This window comes from Pygocentrus nattereri, chromosome 19, assembly GCF_015220715.1.
Source record: "Pygocentrus nattereri isolate fPygNat1 chromosome 19, fPygNat1.pri, whole genome shotgun sequence".
Taxonomy (NCBI): Eukaryota; Metazoa; Chordata; class Actinopteri; order Characiformes; family Serrasalmidae; genus Pygocentrus; species Pygocentrus nattereri.
In genome coordinates, this window is record NC_051229.1 from 1,499,135 (window position 1) to 1,527,081 (window position 27,947).

A 27,947-nucleotide genomic window follows, 5' to 3' on the forward strand; every position below is an offset into this window, starting at 1 on the left:
CCTGTTGGTCATACCGACCCAGTGCAGCACGCGGTTCAACGTCAGCGCAGCAGCGTAAAACTTTGGGAGAGTCTGTTCAACATAAATGATGAACTAACCTAACTTTGTGTAAATAGAGCTCAATATAGAAATATGTCCACATATGCAGTCGAGACTGACGCGGCTTTTTTCTGAATTTCTACAAACACCATTTCATTTTATAGTAAATGAGTTTGGGCTGGTTTATGTTTATGAACAGACGCCTACAGATCAACATAGTAAAGGAGCTCATCTGTGATCCTGAGTTTAAAGCCAGTTTTTATTCAACTTAAACTTGGAACTAAGTTGTAAATAAATCTGAAACTGAAACTTTGCTTGTGTGTAAAAAGTGATTTCAGAGCCACTCGGTTCTCCCTGATGGAACCTGTTTACCTTCAGTGTTTTGTGCTTCTGATCATTTTAATAGACGTCAGCGTCACTAATTAATGACCTTCTATTAAAAGACTGGTTTACCAAGAGAGACGCTGGAGGACTTTCACCTGAAATGAGTTCATGAAGCCAGTCTGGATATAAAAATGATAACAGGACATCAGAGCCAGAATTACTCTTTTAGTACTTTTACTTTATACTTAAGTACATTTGAAGGGAAATACTTTAGTACTTTTACTCAAGTGGAGGTCTAAAGGGAGGAACTTCTACTTTTACTGGAGGAATATTTTACCCTGGGTGTCTCTACTTTAACTCAGGTACAGGGTTTGTGTACTTCGTCCAGCTCTGGTGGTGGGGGATGAATTCGAGTACGGTCAAGCTATCGTTTTAAGGCACGACTGCTCATTTATCTTTTCTGAAGCTTTGAAACAGCATAACAAAGGAGTGCCACGCCACTGTCAAAGCTCAGAGGAGCATCAGCAGAGGGAGGTTTGTGGAAAGACAGACGGGAGCAATAAAAGCCGTCAAAATGCAGTGACAGAGATGACGAGTAAATGACAGGCCATGATTCCTCGCCGACTGATCGGTTCAGAGTAAAAGCTGGAAATGCTGATCAGGAACAGGAATTTTCAGCAATTTCACTGAAATCCTCCAAACGGAACGGTCATGGAAACAAGCCAGCTCACATTATGAGCTGAAACGTGGGTTTGCTTTTATCCCCCAACACACTTCAGCACCCAAATCCATCACTACAGCCGTCTGTTGTGCCGCGCTGTTTAACATCCATCAATGCCGGAGCAGTTCTGTCGGTTCTGTCGGTTCTGTCAGCTGTGGGGCAAAATCAAACAAAGCCAAACACGACAAATCAGACTTTGGACAACCAAAGCTTTGTAAACGGGTCTTCTTGGGTCAATAACTTCACAAACTTGTGTGGTTTTATCATTTAATCATGAACCTGCATCGGCTACACGATTCACTGCAGGGATTAATGAAGAAGCAAGTGGGGAGAAAACCTCGTATCTCCATTTTTGACGTTTTTCAGTTTTTGACAATTTGAAAAAGTCTGTTTTTCTTTACATTATACGTAAATTTCATGATGAATGGACTAAAAGAAACGAAACTAAAAGAATGACTTGGAAAGACGTCTGGTTCCACTGACTTCCATTAAAAGTAATGTAGGTTTTTTACTTCTCCTGTAAAGTCACCGTTTTGGAGATATGAGGTTTTGATCCGACAGCAGCGATTTGCTTTATAAAGGTGTTTTTACTGCACATTCAAAAACAACAACAACTGACGCAAACATGAACCAAATGAACTTACTCCAACCATCTCCAAGCCTCTCCTGGAGGAAGTCCAGTATTATATGTAGTTAAAAAGCAGCTCCTGGTTTGACCAATCAGTGCTCAGTAAATTGAGCTCATGATGTAATTGATGATATTAACGAGTCTCTGTGGCGGCTGTGAAGGTGTCCAGGAAAAATATGGACCCGAGAAATTCTTGTTCCTTTTTATTGTTTTTCTGTTTATTTGAATTATGAATACGACTTTATTCTAATGTATATTGTGATGAACTCACTGCTGAGGAAACTGGTTAAACATTTGATTAGATGTCTAAAACTTCCACACAGTGCTGTATAAATTCAAACAAAGCTAAAATTTTTCTCTGATTGTGAAAATATGAGGAAAAAACCACTCGTTCTGTGGCTGCTACCATAAATGCTAATCACGTTGGCTTCTTGTAGTTACGCTGAGCTCGACATAACAATCCTAAAACAGCCATAAAACCACCAACACACGGTCCTAGTTTACATTCTGGAGCTTTTGTTTTTGAAGCAATAGTGAGTTTATATACATGCGCTCAATAATCCAATCATAATCGGATTTCTGCTGTTATCTGATTATTCATGTAAACACCAAACTCCCATCTAGAAATCCGATAAACAGGCTGGATTTTAGCTCCGTGATCAGATTTCTCAGTGCTGTGAGCTCTCACTCTGATTTCTTTCGGGTTTCTCAGTCTGAGCATGTGTGAAAACAGACGGTGGAACCGGAAATAAGCGAGCAGCCAAACATGAAATGAAGGATGTAAATATTCTTCGTCTTCTATGTACATGTATGTTCATATTTTCAGATGCAGTGGAGCAACGTTTGGAGAACAAAAAAGCCGCGGTGTGAAGTTTGAGTTATACATTATGTTTACGTCGCGCCTTCGTCTGTGACTTTATTGGCTGTTTGGAAAGCAGAAATTCCCTGTTATCTGATTACTCAAGTGCGTGTAAAGGCGTTGGTCGGATTACTCCGCACTCTGCGACTTTGTTCAGCTGGAAGGGTAAAGAATTCCCTAAATTGTCGTTCGCTATTGCTCGGCTGCTTGTGTTAATCTCAGACATGCCAAACGGGCAGTCTGATCTTCAGAGTCGGACCAAATCAGACTGAGCCGTAAAACTGAGCCAATATCAGGTTCAGCTCAGTTTGGTCAGTTTGTCCAGATCAGTATTAATGTTGTTTTGTTCCAGCCGGTCTGTGAAGCTTCTTACAGCCCGTTTAGTTTGGCGAATGGTGTTGGGTTCATTTCTGGCTGATTCCAGGTTGTTCAGCTGTTCTTCTGTCACAGCTGCCGACTGAAAAGCTGCTCAGTGGCGACGACAGTTTGGGAATTTAGTGTCGTCTCGTCTTCAGAGTCGGACCAAATCGGCTGTCGGTCAGATGTGGTTTTAACAGCGTCCGTTTTCTGTTTGTGGCAAAGTCAGAAGTAAAAACGTTCAGATGGCTGGAGCGTCTCCTACAGCTGTCAGAGTCGTTGCTTAGCAACGGCGTCTCAGTGAAGTGATAGTGTTTGTGAATAAACCTGTGATGTTCTGGTGAAATAACAGCAGTTAGAACGTCTCTCAACCAATCAGCTCGCGTGGCCAGAACTCACTGTCGTATAAAATGAGACAAAATATAGGCATAACTGGCACATCAAAGGGCTGAACAGCCCAAGTCTGAATGCTCTTTCTCTGGTTTAACTTGTAGATGAACTGAGTGGCGCCCAACCAGAAACAGTCAAATGCTTGTGACACAATTCGTGACATAATTACATTAGTTCACCTTTTAACTACGCACGGCTATTGGAACCAGGAAAGTAATACAGAAATTAAAAATACAAACTTCACTGTAAAACCAGTGCGTCGTCTTTACCGCGCTCTAAGCACCCCCACCTCCTGCAGCTCTGTCCTGATCTACATCGCTAGCTTCCATTTCTTGTCTTCTGGTATTAAATGAGGCCAGAACACTTTACAGATGTCAGATAAACAGCCAGAGTGATGTGATACACAGAGAATTCCAGCTGCTGATCTCACCAACTAATAATAATTGAGTGTGTTGCATGCAGCATGCGGCCCACTGTGTGCCCTTGTTGATGATGGATTGCAGCAGCAATGCAAAACAGGAGCTAAGGGAGATTACCTGTCACCAAATAACGTGACATAAGGATGTGTGAGATTTAGGGGTTTGTCCTTGGCAAAGTGCCAGCAAACAGACCATTTCCTCTTTTTCTCACTCATGTCTGTATTTCTGACTGCTGGATCACCATAAATGTCACTGCGGCTCTGCAGCTCGCATTCAGATGGTGGAGACTTGCCTCATGCTTCCACTCACTGGCCGCTTTATTGGAAACACCCACAGCTTGCGCTTCCACTCACTGGCCGCTTTATTGGAAACACCCACAGCTTGCGCTTCCACTCACTGGCCGCTTTATTGGAAACACCCACAGCTTGCGCTTCCACTCACTGGCCGCTTTATTGGAAACACCCACACCTTGCGCTTCCACTCACTGGCCGCTTTATTGGAAACACCCACACCTTGCGCTTCCACTCACTGGCCGCTTTATTGGAAACACCTACACCTTGCGCTTCCACTCACTGGCCGCTTTATTGGAAACACCTACACCTTGCGCTTCCACTCACTGGCCGCTTTATTGGAAACACCTACACCTTGCGCTTCCACTCACTGGCCGCTTTATTGGAAACACCTACACCTTGCGCTTCCACTCACTGGCCGCTTTATTGGAAGCACCTACACCTTGCGCTTCCACTCACTGGCCGCTTTATTGGAAGCACCTACACCTTGCGCTTCCACTCACTGGCCGCTTTATTGGAAACACCTACACCTTGCGCTTCCACTCACTGGCCGCTTTATTGGAAGCACCTACACCTTGCGCTTCCACTCACTGGCCGCTTTATTGGAAACACCTACACCTTGCGCTTCCACTCACTGGCCGCTTTATTGGAAACGCCTAACTTGCGCTTCCACTCACTGGCCGCTTTATTGGAAACGCCTAACTTGCGCTTCCACTCACTGGCCGCTTTATTGGAAACACCTAACTTGCGCTTCCACTCACTGGCCGCTTTATTGGAAACACCTAACTTGCGCTTCCACACACTGGCCGCTTTATTGGAAACACCTAACTTGCGCTTCCACACACTGGCCGCTTTATTGGAAACACCTAACTTGCGCTTCCACTCACTGGCCGCTTTATTGGAAACACCTAACTTGCGTTTCCACTCACTGGCCGCTTTATTGGAAACACCTAACTTGCGCTTCCACTCACTGGCCGCTTTATTGGAAACACCTAACTTGCGTTTCCACACACTGGCCGCTTTATTGGAAACACCTAACTTGCGCTTCCACACACTGGCCGCTTTATTGGAAACACCTAACTTGCGCTTCCACACACTGGCCGCTTTATTGGAAACACCTAACTTGCGCTTCCACACACTGGCCGCTTTATTGGAAACACCTAACTTGCGCTTCCACACACTGCCCGCTTTATTGGAAACACCTAACTTGCGCTTCCACACACTGGCCGCTTTATTGGAAACACCTAACTTGCATTTCCACTCACTGGCCGCTTTATTGGAAACACCTAACTTGCGCTTCCACTCACTGGCCGCTTTATTGGAAACACCTAACTTGCGCTTCCACACACTGGCCGCTTTATTGGAAACACCTAACTTGCGCTTCCACACACTGGCCACTTTATTGGAAACACCTAACTTGCGCTTCCACTCACTGGCCGCTTTATTGGAAACACCTAACTTGCGCTTCCACTCACTGGCCGCTTTATTGGAAACACCTAACTTGCGCTTCCACTCACTGGCCGCTTTATTGGAAACACCTAACTTGCGTTTCCACTCACTGGCCACTTTATTGGAAACACCTAACTTGCGTTTCCACTCACTGGCCACTTTATTGGAAACACCTAACTTGCGCTTCCACTAACTGGCCACTTTATTGGAAACGCCTAACTTGCGCTTCCACACACTGGCCGCTTTATTGGAAACACCTAACTTGCGCTTCCACTCACTGGCCGCTTTATTGGAAACACCTAACTTGTGCTTCCACTAACTGGCCACTTTATTGGAAATACCTACACCTTGCGCTTCCACACACTGGCCGCTTTATTGGAAACGCACTATTCCACACTTCTATGTTCATACACATCTTCAGTACCCCAGGTTGCCAAGTCTTTAAGAACTGAACAGAGCCAGTGAAAATAAGACTGACATATAAATGGCCGATGTGATGAGACTGTGTGTGTATGTGCGTTTGTGTTTATCTCTTTGTGGGTTCCAAGATGAGAAAAACGTGAACATTCTGTCCTTGTGGGGACTTCTGGGGCATCTGCCCTCCATCATTCCACTCAGCATCTGCCCCAGTGTTAGAGTCTTATAACATCTGTTCCCAGTTATGCTGAACGGCGTGATTAAAGGTGAAGCCACTAACACTAAAACTGTAACACAGTGATTCAGCCTGATCATTTGCTTTGAAAGGAATAAATACAAATGATTAAAAGAGGCAAACATGAACTGCATGATTAAAGGTGAAAGCTACTCCATCCATTAACACCCTGCACCACTGGGTAATCCTTAGATAATCTGTCCTAATGATTTGTTTTCTCTTGAACTGAAAATGTACAGCTGATTAAAAATGAAAAAGGCTTCTGCAGCAAAACCACAGTTACAGAATATACAGACTTTGTCGCCCTCTGGTGGTGGTTAGTGGAAAGGCGGCGCATGCTGTTACCTCCCTTATCAGAAGTCCCTGTAATTCAGGAAATAAACCCACGGACTGTGTTTACCACATACTGGCATTAAACACTTCATGTGTACTGTTTAAAAGTTAGAGACCCCATTCGTTGACTTCATTTCCACTCAAAACAGACATTCAGCACAAGTTATTCATTTTTCAGGGAAAATATTTAACAAAAATCACGCAGAAGCCTGAGCAGCTGAATCTAATCTCAGCTGTGTGGGTCAGTGAGACCCTCTTCACCTTCATTCCAGCTTCCATTCCATATCAGGAGCCTCACTTTCAGCTCCTCAAAGAACCTGCAGACACGCCTCCAAATCTCAAACCCATTCAGAGGTGCTGAGGTCTAGACTGTGGGGTGGTCAGTCCATCGTCCAGCTTCTTTGTTTGATGTGTCCGTCTCCTTTTCTCAGTGAGGTTCTCCTTGATCAGCTACACGTCCTTTCAGACCTACAGCACTGAGTGGTCTTCTCACAGTGGAAGGATGGACAGAAACACCTGTGGATGTTTTCAGATCTGAAGCTGCTTGATGTTCTCCTCTCTCTCAGAGATCAAAGCTTTCAGTGCTGTTCATCTGATGGGGGCAGTTTTGGGGTCGACCAGGTCTTCCAGGGGGTTGTTCAAGGAACATTTTCTCTGTAGCTTTTAATCAGTTCTTCTCCTTCTTTATGCAGGTGTATTATTGTATATCTAACCTTCTGTGAAATACTGAATGGGTATTTTGACTGGAAGTTAAATGAATGACAGGTCTATCTTTCACGGTTCTGTGTAGAAATATGTTCCTACCTGTAATAATAAAGGGTATTTCAGCACTCGCTGCATAGGAACCACCAGCAGGTCTCTCAGGGTGAATTTCCCATTATTAGCCCTTTTCGAACATTCCTAGAAGACACAGAACCACAGTCAGAAAGATTCGGCTGAAGTTTGCATGAACTTCAGTACAAGCACGACATCAGATGTGAGAATGTGGAGTTAAAGACCCAGAGAACCTGAACCTGCTGCCTGTCTAATGAGGTCAATCTGGTTCTTGCCGTTTACACCTTAATAAGGATCCAGTGATCAATAAATGACCGACAGCGTTCACCATATTTCTCTCCTCCCCACGGAAACCGGTAAGTAATCCTGGGTGAGCATTTCACTGACCAATCAGTTTCATTAAAACTTGGCTGGATGTTTAATAGAACAGTCAAGTTTAGTATCATACAGTCATTTATAACGTTAGACTGAATGAATAACCGACTCTAAATGTAGGTATTGTGATATAAACCGAGTCCGTTCTACAGTTTCTCGTTAGACTGAATGAATAACCGACTCTAAATGTAGGTATTGTGATATAAACCGAGTCCGTTCTACAGTTTCTCGTTAGACTCAATGAATAACCGACTCTAAATGTAGGTATTGTGATATAAACCGAGTCCGTTCTACAGTTTCTCGTTAGGCTGAATGAATAACCGACTCTAAATGTAGGTATTGTGATATAAACCGAGTCCGTTCTACAGTTTCTCGTTAGACTGAATGAATAACCGGCTCTAAATGTAGGTATTGTGATATAAACCGAGTCCGTTCTACAGTTTCTCGTTAGACTGAATGAATAACCGACTCTAAATGTAGGTATTGTGATATAAACCGAGTCCGTTCTACAGTTTCTCGTTAGACTGAATGAATAACCGACTCTAAATGTAGGTATTGTGATATAAACCGAGTCCGTTCTACAGTTTCTCGTTAGACTGAATGAATAACCGACTCTAAATGTAGGTATTGTGATATAAACCGAGCCCGTTCTACAGTTTCTCGTTAGACTGAATGAATAACCGACTCTAAATGTAGGTATTGTGATATAAACCGAGCCCGTTCTACAGTTTCTCGTTAGACTGAATGAATAACCGACTCTAAATGTAGGTATTGTGATATAAACCGAGCCCGTTCTACAGTTTCTCGTTAGGCTGAATGAATAACCGACTCTAAATGTAGGTATTGTGATATAAACCGAGTCCGTTCTACAGTTTCTCGTTAGGCTGAATGAATAACCGACTCTAAATGTAGGTATTGTGATATAAACCGAGTCCGTTCTACAGTTTCTCGTTAGGCTGAATGAATAACCGACTCTAAATGTGGGTATTGTGATATAAACCGAGTCCGTTCTACAGTTTCTCGTTAGGCTGAATGAATAACCGACTCTAAATGTGGGTATTGTGATATAAACCGAGTCCGTTCTACAGTTTCTCGTTAGGCTGAATGAATAACCGACTCTAAATGTGGGTATTGTGATATAAACCGAGTCCGTTCTACAGTTTCTCGTTAGGCTGAATGAATAACCGACTCTAAATGTGGGTATTGTGATATAAACCGAGCCCGTTCTACAGTTTCTCGTTAGGCTGAATGAATAACCGACTCTAAATGTGGGTATTGTGATATAAACCGAGCCCGTTCTACAGTTTCTCGTTAGGCTGAATGAATAACCGACTCTAAATGTGGGTATTGTGATATAAACCGAGCCCGTTCTACTGTTTCTCGTTAGGCTTAATTAATAACCGACTCTAAATGTGGGTATTGTGATATAAACCGAGCCCGTTCTACAGTTTCTCGTTAGGCTGAATGAATAACCGACTCTAAATGTAGGTATTGTGATATAAACCGAGCCCGTTCTACAGTTTCTCGTTAGGCTGAATGAATAACCGACTCTAAATGTAGGTATTGTGATATAAACCGAGCCCGTTCTACAGTTTCTCGTTAGGCTGAATGAATAACCGACTCTAAATGTGGGTATTGTGATATAAACCGAGTCCGTTCTACAGTTTCTCGTTAGGCTGAATGAATAACCGACTCTAAATGTGGGTATTGTGATATAAACCGAGCCCGTTCTACAGTTTCTCGTTAGGCTGAATGAATAACCGACTCTAAATGTGGGTATTGTGATATAAACCGAGCCCGTTCTACAGTTTCTCGTTAGGCTGAATGAATAACCGACTCTAAATGTGGGTATTGTGATATAAACCGAGCCCGTTCTACAGTTTCTCGTTAGGCTGAATGAATAACCGACTCTAAATGTGGGTATTGTGATATAAACCGAGCCCGTTCTACAGTTTCTCGTTAGGCTGAATGAATAACCGACTCTAAATGTGGGTATTGTGATATAAACCGAGCCCGTTCTACAGTTTCTCGTTAGGCTGAATGAATAACCGACTCTAAATGTGGGTATTGTGATATAAACCGAGCCCGTTCTACAGTTTCTCGTTAGGCTGAATGAATAACCGACTCTAAATGTGGGTATTGTGATATAAACCGAGCCCGTTCTACAGTTTCTCGTTAGGCTGAATGAATAACCGACTCTAAATGTGGGTATTGTGATATAAACCGAGCCCGTTCTACAGTTTCTCGTTAGGCTGAATGAATAACCGGCTCTAAATGTAGGTATTGTGATATAAACCGAGCCCGTTCTACAGTTTCTCGTTAGACTGAATGAATAACCGGCTCTAAATGTAGGTATTGTGATATAAACCGAGCCCGTTCTACAGTTTCTCGTTAGACTGAATGAATAACCGGCTCTAAATGTAGGTATTGTGATATAAACCGAGCCCGTTCTACAGTTTCTCGTTAGACTGAATGAATAACCGGCTCTAAATGTAGGTATTGTGATATAAACCGAGCCCGTTCTACAGTTTCTCGTTAGGCTGAATGAATAACCGACTCTAAATGTAGGTATTGTGATATAAACCGAGCCCGTTCTACAGTTTCTCGTTAGGCTGAATGAATAACCGACTCTAAATGTAGGTATTGTGATATAAACCGAGTCCGTTCTACAGTTTCTCGTTAGGCTGAATGAATAACCGACTCTAAATGTAGGTATTGTGATATAAACCGAGTCCGTTCTACAGTTTCTCGTTAGGCTGAATGAATAACCGACTCTAAATGTAGGTATTGTGATATAAACCGAGCCCGTTCTACAGTTTCTCGTTAGGCTGAATGAATAACCGACTCTAAATGTAGGTATTGTGATATAAACCGAGTCCGTTCTACAGTTTCTCGTTAGGCTGAATGAATAACCGACTCTAAATGTAGGTATTGTGATATAAACCGAGTCCGTTCTACAGTTTCTCGTTAGGCTGAATGAATAACCGACTCTAAATGTAGGTATTGTGATATAAACCGAGTCCGTTCTACAGTTTCTCGTTAGGCTGAATGAATAACCGACTCTAAATGTAGGTATTGTGATATAAACCGAGTCCGTTCTACAGTTTCTCGTTAGGCTGAATGAATAACCGACTCTAAATGTAGGTATTGTGATATAAACCGAGTCCGTTCTACAGTTTCTCGTTAGGCTGAATGAATAACCGACTCTAAATGTAGGTATTGTGATATAAACCGAGTCCGTTCTACAGTTTCTCGTTAGGCTGAATGAATAACCGACTCTAAATGTAGGTATTGTGATATAAACCGAGTCCGTTCTACAGTTTCTCGTTAGGCTGAATGAATAACCGACTCTAAATGTAGGTATTGTGATATAAACCGAGTCCGTTCTACAGTTTCTCGTTAGGCTGAATGAATAACCGACTCTAAATGTAGGTATTGTGATATAAACCGAGTCCGTTCTACAGTTTCTCGTTAGGCTGAATGAATAACCGACTCTAAATGTAGGTATTGTGATATAAACCGAGTCCGTTCTACAGTTTCTCGTTAGGCTGAATGAATAACCGACTCTAAATGTAGGTATTGTGATATAAACCGAGTCCGTTCTACAGTTTCTCGTTAGGCTGAATGAATAACCGACTCTAAATGTAGGTATTGTGATATAAACCGAGTCCGTTCTACAGTTTCTCGTTAGGCTGAATGAATAACCGACTCTAAATGTAGGTATTGTGATATAAACCGAGTCCGTTCTACAGTTTCTCGTTAGGCTGAATGAATAACCGACTCTAAATGTAGGTATTGTGATATAAACCGAGTCCGTTCTACAGTTTCTCGTTAGGCTGAATGAATAACCGACTCTAAATGTAGGTATTGTGATATAAACCGAGTCCGTTCTACAGTTTCTCGTTAGGCTGAATGAATAACCGACTCTAAATGTAGGTATTGTGATATAAACCGAGTCCGTTCTACAGTTTCTCGTTAGGCTGAATGAATAACCGACTCTAAATGTAGGTATTGTGATATAAACCGAGTCCGTTCTACAGTTTCTCGTTAGGCTGAATGAATAACCGACTCTAAATGTAGGTATTGTGATATAAACCGAGTCCGTTCTACAGTTTCTCGTTAGGCTGAATGAATAACCGACTCTAAATGTAGGTATTGTGATATAAACCGAGTCCGTTCTACAGTTTCTCGTTAGGCTGAATGAATAACCGACTCTAAATGTAGGTATTGTGATATAAACCGAGTCCGTTCTACAGTTTCTCGTTAGGCTGAATGAATAACCGACTCTAAATGTAGGTATTGTGATATAAACCGAGTCCGTTCTACAGTTTCTCGTTAGGCTGAATGAATAACCGACTCTAAATGTAGGTATTGTGATATAAACCGAGTCCGTTCTACAGTTTCTCGTTAGGCTGAATGAATAACCGACTCTAAATGTAGGTATTGTGATATAAACCGAGTCCGTTCTACAGTTTCTCGTTAGGCTGAATGAATAACCGACTCTAAATGTAGGTATTGTGATATAAACCGAGTCCGTTCTACAGTTTCTCGTTAGGCTGAATGAATAACCGACTCTAAATGTAGGTATTGTGATATAAACCGAGTCCGTTCTACAGTTTCTCATTAGGCTGAATGAATAACCGGCTCTAAATGTAGGTATTGTGATATAAACCGAGTCCGTTCTACAGTTTCTCATTAGACTGAATGAATAACCGGCTCTAAATGTAGGTATTGTGATATAAACCGAGTCCGTTCTACAGTTTCTCATTAGACTGAATGAATAACCGGCTCTAAATGTAGGTATTGTGATATAAACCGAGACCGTTCTACAGTTTCTCATTAGACTGAATGAATAACCGGCTCTAAATGTAGGTATTGTGATATAAACCGAGTCCGTTCTACAGTTTCTCGTTAGGCTGAATGAATAACCGACTCTAAATGTAGGTATTGTGATATCAACCGAGTCCGTTCTACAGTTTCTCGTTAGGCTGAATGAATAACCGACTCTAAATGTAGGTATTGTGATATCAACCGAGTCTGTTCTACAGTTTCTCATTAGACTGAATGAATAACCGACTCTAAATGTAGGTATTGTGATATAAACCGAGTCCGTTCTACAGTTTCTCATTAGACTGAATGAATAACCGGCTCTAAATGTAGGTATTGTGATATAAACCGAGTCCGTTCTACAGTTTCTCATTAGACTGAATGAATAACCGACTCTAAATGTAGGTATTGTGATATAAACCGAGTCCGTTCTACAGTTTCTCATTAGGCTGAATGAATAACCGACTCTAAATGTAGGTATTGTGATATAAACCGAGTCTGTTCTACAGTTTCTCATTAGGCTGAATGAATAACCGACTCTAAATGTAGGTATTGTGATATAAACCGAGTCTGTTCTACAGTTTCTCATTAGACTGAATGAATAACCGGCTCTAAATGTAGGTATTGTGATATAAACCGAGTCTGTTCTACAGTTTCTCATTAGACTGAATGAATAACCGACTCTAAATGTAGGTATTGTGATATAAACCGAGTCAGGTTTGGTTTTGTAATTGTACTTTACCTCTAACTTTAGTCGAATGTCCTGTTTCTCTTTGCACAGGAAGTCAAGCATAGCGATGGCTGTTTCTACTTGACTGCAGTAGATTCCATAAATCAGAAGCCTAGAGCAAAACACAAAACAGCACAACTCTAATACACACACTGCAAAAATGGTATATTTTCAAGTTAAATTGTCTTAAATATAGTCAATACGTCTAATATTTCTCCCGTTCAGACTGTTGATCTTATTTCTAGACATTTCTACTTGGTTTAAGTGGTTTTATTAAGTAAAACATCTCATTATAGTGGCAGAACGTTCTGACCACCTCCCTGTTTCTACACTCACTGTCCACTCTATCAGCTCCACTGACCGTATAGCTGCACTCTGTAGTTCTACAGTTACAGACTGTAGTCCATCTGTTTCTCTGATACTCTGTTACCCTGTTCTTCAGTGGTCAGGACCCCCATGGACCCTCACAGAGCAGGTACTGTTTGGGTGGTGGGTCATTCTCAACACTGCAGTAACACTGACGTTGTGGTGGGTTACAGAGTTTTCACTTATAGTCCGTTTTCAGAGAACCGGACCGAGTTCTGTTAAAGTGAACCTGAAAGGGAACCCACAGCGAATGGCAGCTCGTTTTGGGTTTGCAGTGTGAGTGACCTCTAAAGAGGACTCGGTTTTCTTTCTGGTCCTTTGGGATCTCTGACCACTTCTTGTTCAGACCACAACTCCATTAGAGCCCGGACCCCTTTCACAGGGCTCACGGTGGGCACAGCGCTCGCCGAGTGGGCCGCGTTCTCTGATAAATCCGACCTGTCAGGTGAGAAGAACCACCAGACCCGCCTGCTGCTCTCCTATTGGCCGCGCTGAAACGATTGGCCGAAGTGCATCACACCAAATTGGAAGAATGGCCCTGGGGGTCCGCCGCGTTCGGCGGTGGTCCTCACTGAAGCTCCACCCGGCGAAGTTTCGTTCATTCGGCGTTCAGAGCGAAAGCAGCTGAAAACTGTGCTGCGTGCCCAGCATCAGCCTTTAACACGGTAAAATCACGCGATAGGTCAGTGCTGCTGTGGGTCTCAGGTCTCGGACAGACTTGACCCTGAGCAGAACCTTATAAATGACCCCTGGTCTGTTTGACCTGCTGAAGCGCTGAAGACTGGCTGTGTGTCCGCTGAGCCTCGAGCTCTTCACCGTAAAGCAAAGCTGAAGCCGCCTGGAGACGTTTCGCTTTCACAGTGTACAAATGAATCCAGCCACAAAACGAACTGCAGACGGACCTCGAGAGGCGGTCTCGGGTCGCTTCGCTTCTGGGGCCGTTTAGGGGGTCAGAGTTCGTTTGGCGTGCTCACATATGCAAAAGAGGCCGTGACTCAGCGGCCTGAGTCCACTTCAGACGCTGAAGCGGCCCAAGTGTGAAAACGCCCTTAGTGTGTGTTGTGCTGGTCTGAGTGGATCAGACACAGCAGCGCTGTGGTGTTATTTGAAGAATAGCAATTTTTGTAACTTGTTTCTTAAGAATGATGTTAAGAAAAAACACATATTTAAGAAAAATTCCTTTATTAAGACACTTTGGTGAATCCGGCATCTGCCTTTTATATATATTTGTGTGTATTTATTGTGTATTTGTGTGTTTTTATTGTGTATTTATTGTGTATTTGTGTTTTATTTACTTTATGTTTGTGTAGGTTTTTGAAAAGCGCCGTTCAAATCAATTTTACTTACTTTCACTTACTGTGACTAAGCTGACACGTACCTGTCTTTATAGTTGGTGAAGATCTGGTGGAGGTTTGAAGCGTTCTTATTCTGGATGGACTCCTTAATGTCCATCATGAGGCTCTGGTGAGCTCTAACCAGATCCTGCAGAGGGAGATTTCAGATTAGATCAATGGGAAACGCACAGATGTGACAGATTTGGGGCAGTGAAGGTTCCACTCACTGGTATGTTGATGAAAACTTTGTCGAGCTCAGCTGTGCTCATGAACTTCTTCAGAGGGATCAGGAAGTACTGAGAGAAAGAGGAAAGATCACTGCATGAACACAGGATTCAAAGTGTTTAGGAACGTTTGAATTTCCTCGCTGGCTCTTGTCTTTTAAGTACAGAAAATACTGCCATTTTCTTAATCAATCAATCAATCAATCAACCAACCAACCAACCAACCATTATTTTGACTCGGACGTACACTGAGGGCAGCCCTCATTTTCAGCGTAGCCGAGCATTTACACAAACAGGGACTGACATGACAAAGAAAAGAACTACATTGAATCATTTTAAATTAAAAGAAATTTTAAAATAACAGTGAATAAAAGATAAAAGTAGATAAAAAATAAAAGTTGGTTTAAATGATAAATTAAGATCAAAAGATAAGAGATTAGTAAGGTAATAATACAAATAAAAAAGTAATGATACAAAACTATTAAAAATAAAATGAGAGAAGATAAATAAATAAATAAATAAATACGATTATAAATTAATACTTACAACAACACACTCTTGCATTACTGTTAAGCTTTATTGCTTTATAAATTAAAAGTTTGTCTAATTTTATCTGATTTGACCGTTTTCTTTCCCAAACTCTTGTTAAAGCCTATAGGCCGTGTTCAGACCGCCAGATTGTATCCCGGTTTATTTTTGATGGTCTGCGAAGCAAAAATCTCAAATCAGAATTTTGCAGAACCCAAACCCGATTTGGAGATGGTTTGAAATTTGACTCCAGTCTTATTTTTACAGATGTGTCTCAGTCTGGACACTCTGGACGCTCTGGACGCTCAGATCGGATTGCAGAGTGTCTTTTGCGTCAAACTCAGAGTGATGAAGTTCTGGGATTCAAGAAGAGCTCCAAAGATTCATGATCATGAAGAGCTCTGAAGAGTAACCCATGTGGATAGTCTGGTGATGTCTGGACACACAGATCTGATCTGATCACTTGTAAACAACAGGACAGACACCTCAAAAGATCTGATTTGAGAAGCAAACCCGGCGTGCCTGCAGTCTGAACACGGACCTATTGAAGTTCTTTTTGTTGAAACCACCTGAAAGGTTTGAGTGCTGATGAGCAACATCACAAGAAGGTATGAAGTGGGCGCGGCCGTTGGCTGCATTCCCAAGCTATCACATCTATTCACGGGTGAGATTTACTCTAAATGAACCTGCTGAGGCTTAGAGTTTAACCTGAGTTTAAACCTGAATGTGTTACGGAACGGCAGTGAGGAGGACCCAAGCGCAAAGAGGAAAACCTGTAAGAAAGCGTGCTAAACAAATTTATTGAGGTCACGGGACGTGATTGTAACGTTGGGGACGAGGTGACCCAGAGCCAGGCTCGAACGAGGAATTACTGCTGCACCAACAAGAAGCACAGGTGACAGCGGGTGAAACACCTCAAGGAATGGAAGGAAAATGGCAAACAAAGGGGACGCTGAACGCAGATCAAACAAAGGCTGAACCACAACGTGAAGTAGAAGATAATCAGAAAACAAAAACAACTTCCACTGTAATTCTGAAGGGAAGGCAGACTCTGTTCCACTTGTTTGCTCTTCGAGCAAACAGCTTTTAAATTGTTTGGAGCAATTTGTAGCTCTTTTTTTGAGTAATTGGAGCACTCGTTCGTTTTTTTTCCAGCCTTCTTTTTCATCTTTTATTTTTTTTTCCTTCTCCTTTCTGTTTAAATACCCACCTGGGCTGCGTACCATACCGGTCACCCCTCTACAAAGGTGGGACAAAGGGCTGCTATTTGCCACAGCCTTAAGTAGGGGAGTCCACAGGTGTGTCAGGTTGGGCCTAATCAGCCCAAGGGCTTCTGGGAATTGGAGTTCCCTGAAGCTATGGCACTTGGCAGGCTGGACGCTTACAGAAGGAGTCAATCAGGCTCTTAAACTCAGCTGCTGTGTCCTCTGAAGCTCCAGTACATAAACTAAACCCCATTACTGTGTCATTTAAAAATCACCCGACTGCCACTAGATGTCACTGTGTCTCAGGTTTAACTGAGGTTTAAGGCACAATTACTGTAACTGAAGCACATCTTAGGCTCAGACGTTTTAAGCCCACATACCTTCGCCATAATTTGTGCATAACTAAATGCTGCACTGCTTGATTAAACAAACTGAGGTGGCGTAATCAGATGAACAGCGTTAATGATTGCAGGCTTGATTAGGCTTCTTCTGGATGTTTTTGAATAAATGTTTTATTTAAATATATTGGGTGGGATTTGTGAGTTTTTTGTGTGCAATTATAGCTCCTGTTGAAATGGCAACATGATATATAGAATGACAAATCTGAAAGCTTTTAGATCCCAAACTATATCCTTACTATGCAGTGTTTTGTTTTAGGTTGGGCTCATCATGACATAATCTGACAGCACATTCGGTTTACTGGAGGGTTAGAGGAGGAACAGTTAGACCAGGGGTCACAACCAAAATGTTATGAAGAGCCATTCTGTCCTCAAGTCAAACCGCCTTGGGAGCTACGATATTTAATGACCATTTCACCATCGTGGCTGTAAATACGTCTCAGTGTGTGTTAATGTCCTAGTATAGACTAAAAATATAATATAGATGAAAGCGCAGACTGGCTTTGCTCTGCTTTAAGCTTTAGCTCAGCTGCTTTTCTCGCATCTCCAGCAGGAAACTTTTCCGCAGAAGTAAAACAGTTTCTTGTAAAATGTCTCTCAATGTTCGACTTTTCACAAGGCTGAAGTCGCTTCTTATTCACCGGCTTCAGTTCCACCTTAAATGGTGCAGTAGTTACATTCTGGCGCCTCAGGCACCATTTAAGGTGGAACAGGAAAATGTGAATGAAAAGCCGGCGAATGAGAAACTTCAGCTTAGTGACTTTTTAGTGTTTCTCAGTTTCTCCCTGCAGATTAAACGTATCAGGAAACCAGCTGGACTGATTATGAACACTAATGAATCCATTCGTCTCCAGATTATCGATGTCCGTCTTAAATCTCTCTCTTTGCCGTTTCGTAGCTAATAGCCGGGCGAGACTGTCGTCTGTGTTGCTATGGTGACCAGCCGTCTGCGCTGATCTTCAGGGTTAAAGGGTGAATCAGCAGTTCTACATTAACTCCAGCGTTTAAGACCGTTTACTGTTAAACTGTGTTGAAGGATCAACCTGTGTTAAACTGCGGCTAAACCGCTGCTAAGCTAATGACAGTGCAGCAGACAAGCCAGTCCAGGAGACTTTAATACGATCAGTTCTTGCAAACCAGCAAAGAAAACGTGATGATTTGTATTAAAGACGGTGTAAAATGTGAGGCTGGCGTTCACTGGTTATGAATAAATGTGAAATAAAGGTTTAGTCTCACTTTCTCTATGGACTCCAGAGTCTCTGTGTACTTCTCCTCAGTCTGATTAATCTCGGACAGACAGCAGCTCCGAACGTCCACTTCAGCCTGTTTCTGCTGACACACAAACACAGACGCTGAACGGTCATCACTTTTTATTCCAGAGGGTTTTTATTGCAGCTCTGATGAATCATAGAACCGTTCGGTTTTATTATGATTCTTTAGGAAATGATTCACTGCACTGTGTTTCATCATCTCTCGACCATTCAGCTCTGCTGGTGTGACTGTATGGCAGTCAAATCAGTGCCTAGTCAATGTATTTAAAGAAGTGATTCAGAGCCACGGCAGTGAAAACACAGGAGTGTACAGTGGGTTTGAGTGGAGCTGTGGGAGTTTAATCAGTAATCAGTGTTTACCGTCTGAGCTGCAGCCTCTGTCCTCATCAAATCCTCATAAATCTCTCCTCCTTCAACATCACCGTATACAGGATCATATATGTCCTCCAGGACCTGCTCACTGTAACACACACACACACACACACACTCACATTACTTTACACAAATCAAACTTTTAAAACAAAAAGTTTTTTTATATGAGTTGTCACAATTAATTCATTTCACAATCATCATTTTCCATCTTTTCGTCATCCCTTACAATTAAATAGCTTTTGTCACTGTGACTTTAAGACTGAGATTTATTAATAAGTGGGCTAAACTGCTGTAGGCTGAATATGTTGATATTTAAATGTGCTGCTTGTTGTGACATCACAAAAACAAAGAACTTAAAACAGGCTGTATAGACTGGAGAGTGAACTGTCCAATTTCCTTCGGGATCAATAAAGTATCCATCTATCAATTTGATGCTTGGACAAAATGCACATTCTGCACCAAACTCTTATTTTGAAAAACTTACTTTTCCCATGATACTGGCCCTTTAATGAGTTCATCTCATTGCATGAATTTCCCATTTTCCTGCCCGTTTATCCACTTTCTTAAATAAAAGATGTTTTTTCCGTGTAGTGATGATTTAGTTTTGGTAAGGTGATCAATTTCAGTCTCCACAGGTTCTGAATGTATTGATCAATTGTTTCCGATCAAACAGAGAGATGCTGTGGTCAGTGTGTTTGTCCCTGAGAATCAAAGCTTCACACGGACCGCTCACACACTTCACACACGCCTCCAGCTTTCTGGCTCGTTCACGGAGAGCGGGACACAAAGTGACACAGGGGACAGGGTAACATGGTATTTCATGCAGTTACTGAGATTGTAGTGCACTCTTTAAAAAGATGGTTCTTCAAGCATTCTTAGTAAAAACACTGGTTCTATATAGAACAATGAACGCTTATAGAACAGTCTGCATGCTTAAAGGGTTCTCTGCCGGGTGAAATGATTTTTCAGGTTGATGGAGAATGGGTTGTATATGGTTCTATACAGCACCAAAAAGGGTTCTTCTGTTATTATAAGGTTGACATTGTAACAATAGCAGAACCCTTTTTGGTGCTATATAGAACCATATACAACCCATTCTCCATCAACCTGAAAAATCATTTCACCATGCAGAGAACCCTCTGCACAGAGAACCGGCAGGACCAAAGTTTTACTACAACCCCGTTTCCAAAAAAGTTGGGACGCTGTGCAAAATGTACATAACAATTAACTGCAATGATATTCAAATTATCTCAATGCTATACTGTAGTTAATTGAAAACAGTACAAAGACAACATCTCATACATTGAAAGTGGGAATTTTTATTGTTTTTTGAAAAATATTTGCCTATTTTGAATTTGATGCCCACAACATGTTCCAAAAAAGTCGGGACGGGGGCCTGTTTTCCACTGTGTTTCGCTCTGTAAGTGCTGACAGTGAAATGTTTTCTGTTCTTGTTTGATTCAGGATTTCAGCTGATCGTCAGTTTCAGGGGCTCATTTGTCGTATTTTTCATTTCATAATGTGCCAAATGTTCTCAGTGGTGACCAGTCTGGACTGCAGACAGGTCAGTTTAGCACCTGGACTCTTTTAATACAGAGTAGTGCTGCTGTAATACAGTCAGAATGTGGCTTTACATCGTCTTGCTGAAATAATCAAGACCTTCCCTGAAAAAGACGTCATCTGGATGGCAGCATTTGTTGCTTCAGAACATATATATATATATATATATATATATCATTCAGCATTACAGATGACCTTCACAGATGTGCAGGTCACCCATGTCATGTGCACTAATGCCCCCCTAAACCATCATGAATACTGGCTTTAGAACTGTTTGATTAAATTTTGATTAGTCAGGACACTTTCCCACCTCGCCTCAGTCCATCTTCAGTGAGTTCAGGCCCAGAGAAGGTGGCAGCATTTCTGGATGCTGTTTATATAGGGTTTCTTCTTTGCCTGGTAAAGTTTTAACTTGCATTGGGATCAAATTCAAAATGTGCACATATTTTTAAAAAATACTAACAGTTTCAACATTTGATATGTTGTATTTGTACTATTTTCAATTAAACATAAGATTAAACTGTATCGCATATCTTTGCATTCTGTTTGTACATTTTGCACAGCGTTCCAATTTTCTTGGAAACAGGGTTGTACACACTTCTACAGCCTACAGCTCAGTCAGTTTGCACTAAAGTCCCTGTAGTTACTGAGAAATAAGCCTTTAAGGTGTTAATAAAGCCCTAATATTCCTTACCATAAAATGTTACCTGTTTAAAGCGTCATATTCCATATGTGTGGGTTTATTATCTTATCAGAAACACTAACAGCTCCATTGTTATGTGTTTAACTGTCAGTGAGAAACTGGTGGGTTTCTACAGAGGTCTGTGGGCGACTTTAACCCACCCGTGTGAAAAACAGAGGGACTTTTTATCATCTGTTTTATCGTAAATCTAACATTAACCTGGTTGTACCTGTTGTGTTGTGGGTGATCCACTCAGAGCCTCAAATCCCCCTCTTGCTTCCAGCGAAGCCGATCAAGCAAGACGTGTTTGGCGTCTTTAGTTTTAGCACTGGAGCTACGAGGCTAACAGCTAACAAGTAATGAAGGCTTATACTCCACCAATTAGCATGGTGCTAACTGCACGCTTTAATACATTTATAACTGGGTTTCTGACACTGTGCAGTGCTACTGGGATGGGATCGGTTTTCTGTGAGGGTGGGTGGGTAATGTCCATCTACCACAGGACATCTGTAATTCCTGGTAGAAAAACCAGCAACACTAGCATGTGTTGTGTTTTGGATGCTGGTATGCTGGTCAACTGGCATGATCCAACATGGTGACCAGCTATATCAGTGGAAACCAGCATGAACTGGCATAGACCAATACAGACAAACTTAGATCATGACTGACCAGCATAGACCAGTATAGACCAGCATAGACCACTATAGACAAACTTAGATCAGCATAGACCAGCATAGACAAAGTTAGATTAGCACGGACCAGTATAGACAAACTTGGATCAGCATAGACCAGTATAGACAAACTAGACCAGTACAGACAACTCTAGACCAGCATAGACCAGTATAGACAAACTTGGATCAGCATAGACCAGTATAGACAAACTTAGACCAGTATAGACCAGTATAGACAAACTTAGATCAGCACGGACCAGTATAGACCAATATAGACAAACTAGACCAGTACAGACAACTCTAGACCAGCATAGACCAGTATAGACAAACTTGGATCAGCATAGACCAGTATAGACAAACTTAGACCAGTATAGACCAGTATAGACAAACTTAGATCAGCACGGACCAGTATAGACCAATATAGACAAACTTAAATCAGCATAGACCAGCATAGACCAGTATAGACAAACTTAGATCAGCACGGACCAGTATAGACCAATATAGACAAACTTAGATCAGCACAGACCAGTATAGACCAATATAGACAAACTTAAATCAGCATAGACCAGCATAGACCAGTATAGACAAACTTAGATCAGCATAGACCAGTATAGACAAACTTAGATCAGCATAGACCAGCATAGACCAGTATAGACAAACTTAAATCAGCATAGACCAGCATAGACCAGTATAGACAAACTTAGATCAGCACGGACCAGTATAGACCAATATAGACAAACTTAAATCAGCATAGACCAGCATAGACCAGTATAGACAAACTTAGATCAGCACGGACCAGTATAGACCAATATAGACAAACTTAGATCAGCACGGACAAGCATAGACCAGTATAGACAAACTTAGATCAGCATAGACCAGCATAGACCAGTATAGACAAACTTAGATCAGCACAGACCAGCATAGACAAACTTAGACCAGAATAGACCAGCATAGACCAGTATAGACAAACTTAGATCAGCACGGACCAGTATAGACCAATATAGACAAACTTAAATCAGCATAGACCAGCATAGACCAATATAGACAAACTTAAATCAGCATAGACCAGTATAGACCAATATAGACAAACTTAAATCAGCATAGACCAGCATAGACCAATATAGACAAACTTAAATCAGCACGGACCAGCATAGACCAGTATAGACAAACTTAGATCAGCATAGACCAGCATAGACCAGTATAGACAAACTTAAATCAGCATAGACCAGCATAGACCAGTATAGACAAACTTAGATCAGCACGGACCAGTATAGACCAATATAGACAAACTTAAATCAGCATAGACCAGCATAGACCAGTATAGACAAACTTAGATCAGCACGGACCAGTATAGACCAATATAGACAAACTTAAATCAGCATAGACCAGCATAGACCAGTATAGACAAACTTAGATCAGCACGGACCAGTATAGACCAGTATAGACAAACTTAGATCAGCATAGACCAGCATAGACCAGTATAGACAAACTTAGATCAGCATAGACCAGCATAGACCAGTATAGACAAACTTAGATCAGCACAGACCAGCATAGACAAACTTAGACCAGAATAGACCAGCATAGACCAGTATAGACAAACTTAGATCAGCACGGACCAGTATAGACCAATATAGACAAACTTAAATCAGCATAGACCAGCATAGACCAATATAGACAAACTTAAATCAGCATAGACCAGCATAGACCAATATAGACAAACTTAAATCAGCATAGACCAGCATAGACCAATATAGACAAACTTAAATCAGCATAGACCAGCATAGACCAGTATAGACAAACTTAGATCAGCATAGACCAGCATAGACCAGTATAGACAAACTTAAATCAGCACGGACCAGTATAGACCAATATAGACAAACTTAGATCAGCACGGACCAGTATAGACCAATATAGACAAACTTAGATCAGCACAGACCAGTATAGACCAATATAGACAAACTTAAATCAGCATAGACCAGCATAGACCAGTATAGACAAACTTAGATCAGCACGGACCAGTATAGACCAATATAGACAAACTTAAATCAGCATAGACCAGCATAGACCAGTATAGACAAACTTAGATCAGCATAGACCAGCATAGACCAGTATAGACAAACTTAGATCAGCATAGACCAGCATAGACCAGTATAGACAAACTTAAATCAGCATAGACCAGCATAGACCAGTATAGACAAACTTAGATCAGCACGGACCAGTATAGACCAATATAGACAAACTTAAATCAGCATAGACCAGCATAGACAAACTTAGATCAGCATAGACCAGCATAGACCAGTATAGACAAACTTAAATCAGCATAGACCAGCATAGACCAGTATAGACAAACTTAGATCAGCATAGACCAGCATAGACCAGTATAGACAAACTTAAATCAGCATAGACCAGCATAGACCAGTATAGACAAACTTAGATCAGCATAGACCAGCATAGACCAGTATAGACAAACTTAAATCAGCATAGACCAGCATAGACCAGTATAGACAAACTTAGATCAGCATAGACCAGCATAGACCAGTATAGGCAAACTTAGACCAGAATAGACAACTTTAGATCAGTATAGACAAACTTGGATCAGCACAGTATAAACTATGACACCATAAAATGAAACGTTTTTTCTTTCACCTTTACGTTTTAATGTTCTGAGCTATGAACTCGAGGCAGGACAGTAAATACCAGCTTGATTTCAGGCTTTACTTAAAACAATCACTATAATGACGAATGACAAACACCTCCTCATGTAAAGCTGAACCAAACACTCTTAAACAACAAACGTTCATTCAGTGGTTCCATATAGAACCAAGAACACTTACATGCTTAAATGGTTCTTTGCATCGTGAATGGGTTCTTCAGATCGGTGGAGAATACGTCGTATTCGCTTTAAGAACGGGACGTGAATCTGACGCAGACTTTTTCTTACAGCCTTTCTCAAGAACAAACTTAAGAAGAAACTCAGAGACGTATTAGTGAAGGAGGCCCAATGGTTCTATATAGAGGCTTTACATGCTTACATGGCTCTATGCACGGCGAAGTGGTTCTTTAGATTGGTGTATATGGTTCTACATAGAACCCAAATAAGGTTTATCTAGTGTCACAAGCTTGGCATTGTAACAACAGCAGAACAATGTTTGGAGCTATATAGAACCTTGTTTTTAAAAAGGATCCATACAGAACCTTGTACAAGACATTCACCATCAATCTGAAGAACCATTTCACAGAGAACCACTGGCTTAACTAAAGAACCCTTGAAGAACCTTTAAGAGTACTGTTTTTAAGTAATGTGTTTGTTCATTTATTTATTTATTTATTTATTGTCATTGTTATTGGCATTTAGTGCATGTTTTTATCTCAAGCATCTTTTCATCTTTAATTTTAAATTTAATGCTTAATTTCTTTCATTTTTAAAGTATTTTGTGTTTTTCTTCGTTTTAAAATTCATTTGAATTATCTTCGTATTTTCTCGTTTGTAAAGCACTTCGAATGGCCACAGTGTATTAAAAGTGCTAGATAAATAAATTTGCCTATGAATTTTGGCTTAAACGATTAAACTCCAACCCCAGAATAGGTGGAGAGCGTGAATGTCCATGCTGGTCAGTAGAACGGGACAGTATGTGGAGCTTTCTGTGAGTGACTGTGTTTCCTATCACTGTATTAAAGAAGCTCTTTAACACAGATGTGCACTCATTAAAAGCGCTGGATCAAAAACAACGCAGTATTATTAAATTAGTCCCTCAACGGGGAAATTTCACCTCTGCATTTAACCCGTCCATGCAGTGAAACACCACATACACACTAGGGGGCAGTGAGCACACTTGCCCGGAACGGTGGGCAGCCCTATCCACGGCGCCCGGGGAGCGGTTGGGGGTTAGGGGTCTTGCTCAAGGACACCTCAGTCATTCGCTGTCGGCTCTGGGGATCGAACCGGCGACCTTCCGGTCACAGGGCTGGTTCCCTGACCTCCAGCCCATGATTGCCCCAAATGAAGTGGCTCCAACCCCACTGGTGTTTCCAAGGCGTTTAAGAGGCTACAGGGTTAAAGAGCAAATTCACACTCACTCAATCAGGTCGGCCAGGTGGATGTAGATGTCTTCGTTCTCCACGCTCTCTTCTGTGGGAAACGGCCTGAGATCAACACACAGCGAGACACAAGTCGTTCACTCAGCCGAGTTTGGCCATTAGAAGTTAAATTAAAGCTAAATCATTCTACACTCTCAGAAATAAAGGTTCTAGACTGTCTCTGAGTCAGTCCCCTCTCATCACTGGGGTGGAACCCTCAAGGCTCCATCTCAGTGCCTTCAGTCAGGGAACATAACTGAACCATAATCCACTGAGATGATCTGTTCTAAGCTGGACTGACTCCACACACCCCGCCTCGCCTCGCCTCCAGGCTTTTATTCTACTGCTCTGTTTTAAAACATTCGGTTATGAAAAGGAACAAATACCAACTTTTCACCTGGAGAACCTGATTTAAGCTCCACAATCAGACCTTAAACCCACTGTAGAACCTTTGAGGGAACATTTACACTGTTTGGACCTTGATGAAGGAAAAATGTACCTGCACAGAACCTTCATTAGTAACGGTGTGATGTCATGCGTAGACTCACCTGATTCCTGACTGCAGTGCAGCAGGTGTGTGGGAGAGTTTGGACAACGTGTCGATCACCTGCGATGATAAACACATCAAAAAATGAACAATATATGTTTTACAGAAAAAAATGATCTAAGAAATATTGAGTACATTTCTTAACTTTTTTTATGAATATAGCTGATCTCCAAGACTGCAGTCTTAAAACTACAGGTGCCTGAAAGATTATTTGCCTCTGTGTCATAGAAGAACCATGTTTGGTTCCCTAAAGAACCACCCAACTGACTGTGTAAATAATCAAGAACACATCGTTTTCTGTTCCTCCTTAAACGGTGAAGCTCTTACATTCAAGCGCCACATGTGCAACACATGCTTTAGCAGTAATGCACATACTAAACATTGACACTCCAGATCAAATTCCAGTTAACACACCATCCACAGCATCACACATCCCACTTTTCCTGCAAATGTTTCCTGTGCACCTTTTCCAGGTGATATATATATAACAATATATATCATTAGCGTGATAAATTATGTCGTATGAACGGATCCTGTACATCATCAGTGCTTGTAGACACTGACCAACTGCATGTTTCATTATAAAGAGAGCAGAATTAGTCCTGGTTAACTGGATTTATTAACAAATATTAAATATACACTCATGCTTGTTAACACAAATAGCTGATCAGCCAATCACACGGCCGCAGCTCACTGCATTTAGGCGTGTAGAGGTGGTCAAGACGACTTGCTGAAGTGCAGACCGAGCATCAGAACGGGGAAGAAAGGGGATTTAAGGGGCTTTGAACGTGGCGTGGTTGTTGGTGCCAGACGGGCTGGTCTGAGTATTTCAGAAACTGCTGATCTGCTGGGATTTTCACACATCAACCATCTCCAGGGTTCACAGAGAACGGTCCGAAAAAGAGGAAATATCCAGTGAGTAGGTCAGTTGTGTGGACGAAAATGCCTTGTTGATGTGAGAGGTCAGAGGAGAACTGGGCAGACTGGTTCCAGATGATAGAAAGGCAACAGGAACTCAAATAACCAACCAGAATCTCTGAGGAACGTTTCCAACACCTTGTTGAAAGTCTGACACGAAGAATTAAGACAGTTCTGAAGGTAAAAGGGGGTCCAGCCTTTTACTAACAAGGGGTACCTAATAAAGTGGCCGGTGAGTGTAGATCACTGTGATTACAGTTTTTTATATTATATTTTTAAAATGTGGCACTTCTGGATCTTCTTCTCTGTTCCAGCTGGTCAGACGTCTGAAAAATTAAATATCGTGACATATCAAGTATCGTGTATTGTGCAATAGGCTAAGTGCAATACAGATTTATATGCAACTCTTTTTTTATTTTATTTTATTATTATCCTTATTTTGTTGTAAATAGTCGAGATTTAGCTTCAATTTTTATTATTTATAATGTTGATAATGTTTATACTGTTTCCCGTTTCTACTACTGAGAGCTTTACTCCTGTTACTCTGCTGCTGCTGTAATACTGTGAATTTCCCCGCTGTGGGACTAATAAAGGATCATCTTATCTTATCTTATCTTATCTTATCTT

The 27,947-nt window shown here is 41.5% G+C and overlaps 1 protein-coding gene across 4 annotated transcripts in view; it reads right to left on the reverse strand.

The window, feature by feature from the left end:
• vav3b (vav 3 guanine nucleotide exchange factor b) overlaps positions 1-27,947 on the reverse strand; it is a 103,739-nt gene that overhangs the window by 45,827 nt on the left and 29,965 nt on the right. For 3 of the 4 annotated variants that reach the window (XM_017687016.2, XM_037531084.1, XM_017687014.2), the window contains exons 3-10: positions 26,404-26,462; positions 25,856-25,921; positions 18,854-18,953; positions 18,459-18,554; positions 15,095-15,163; positions 14,912-15,015; positions 13,180-13,279; positions 7,266-7,361 (exon numbers count right to left, since the gene is read on the reverse strand). In XM_017687016.2, coding sequence (XP_017542505.1) covers positions 7,266-7,361; positions 13,180-13,279; positions 14,912-15,015; positions 15,095-15,163; positions 18,459-18,554; positions 18,854-18,953; positions 25,856-25,921; positions 26,404-26,462 — 690 coding nt within the window. The remainder of the gene's footprint in view (positions 1-7,265; positions 7,362-13,179; positions 13,280-14,911; positions 15,016-15,094; positions 15,164-18,458; positions 18,555-18,853; positions 18,954-25,855; positions 25,922-26,403; positions 26,463-27,947) is intronic. The other variant, XM_037531085.1, reaches the window with a different exon arrangement.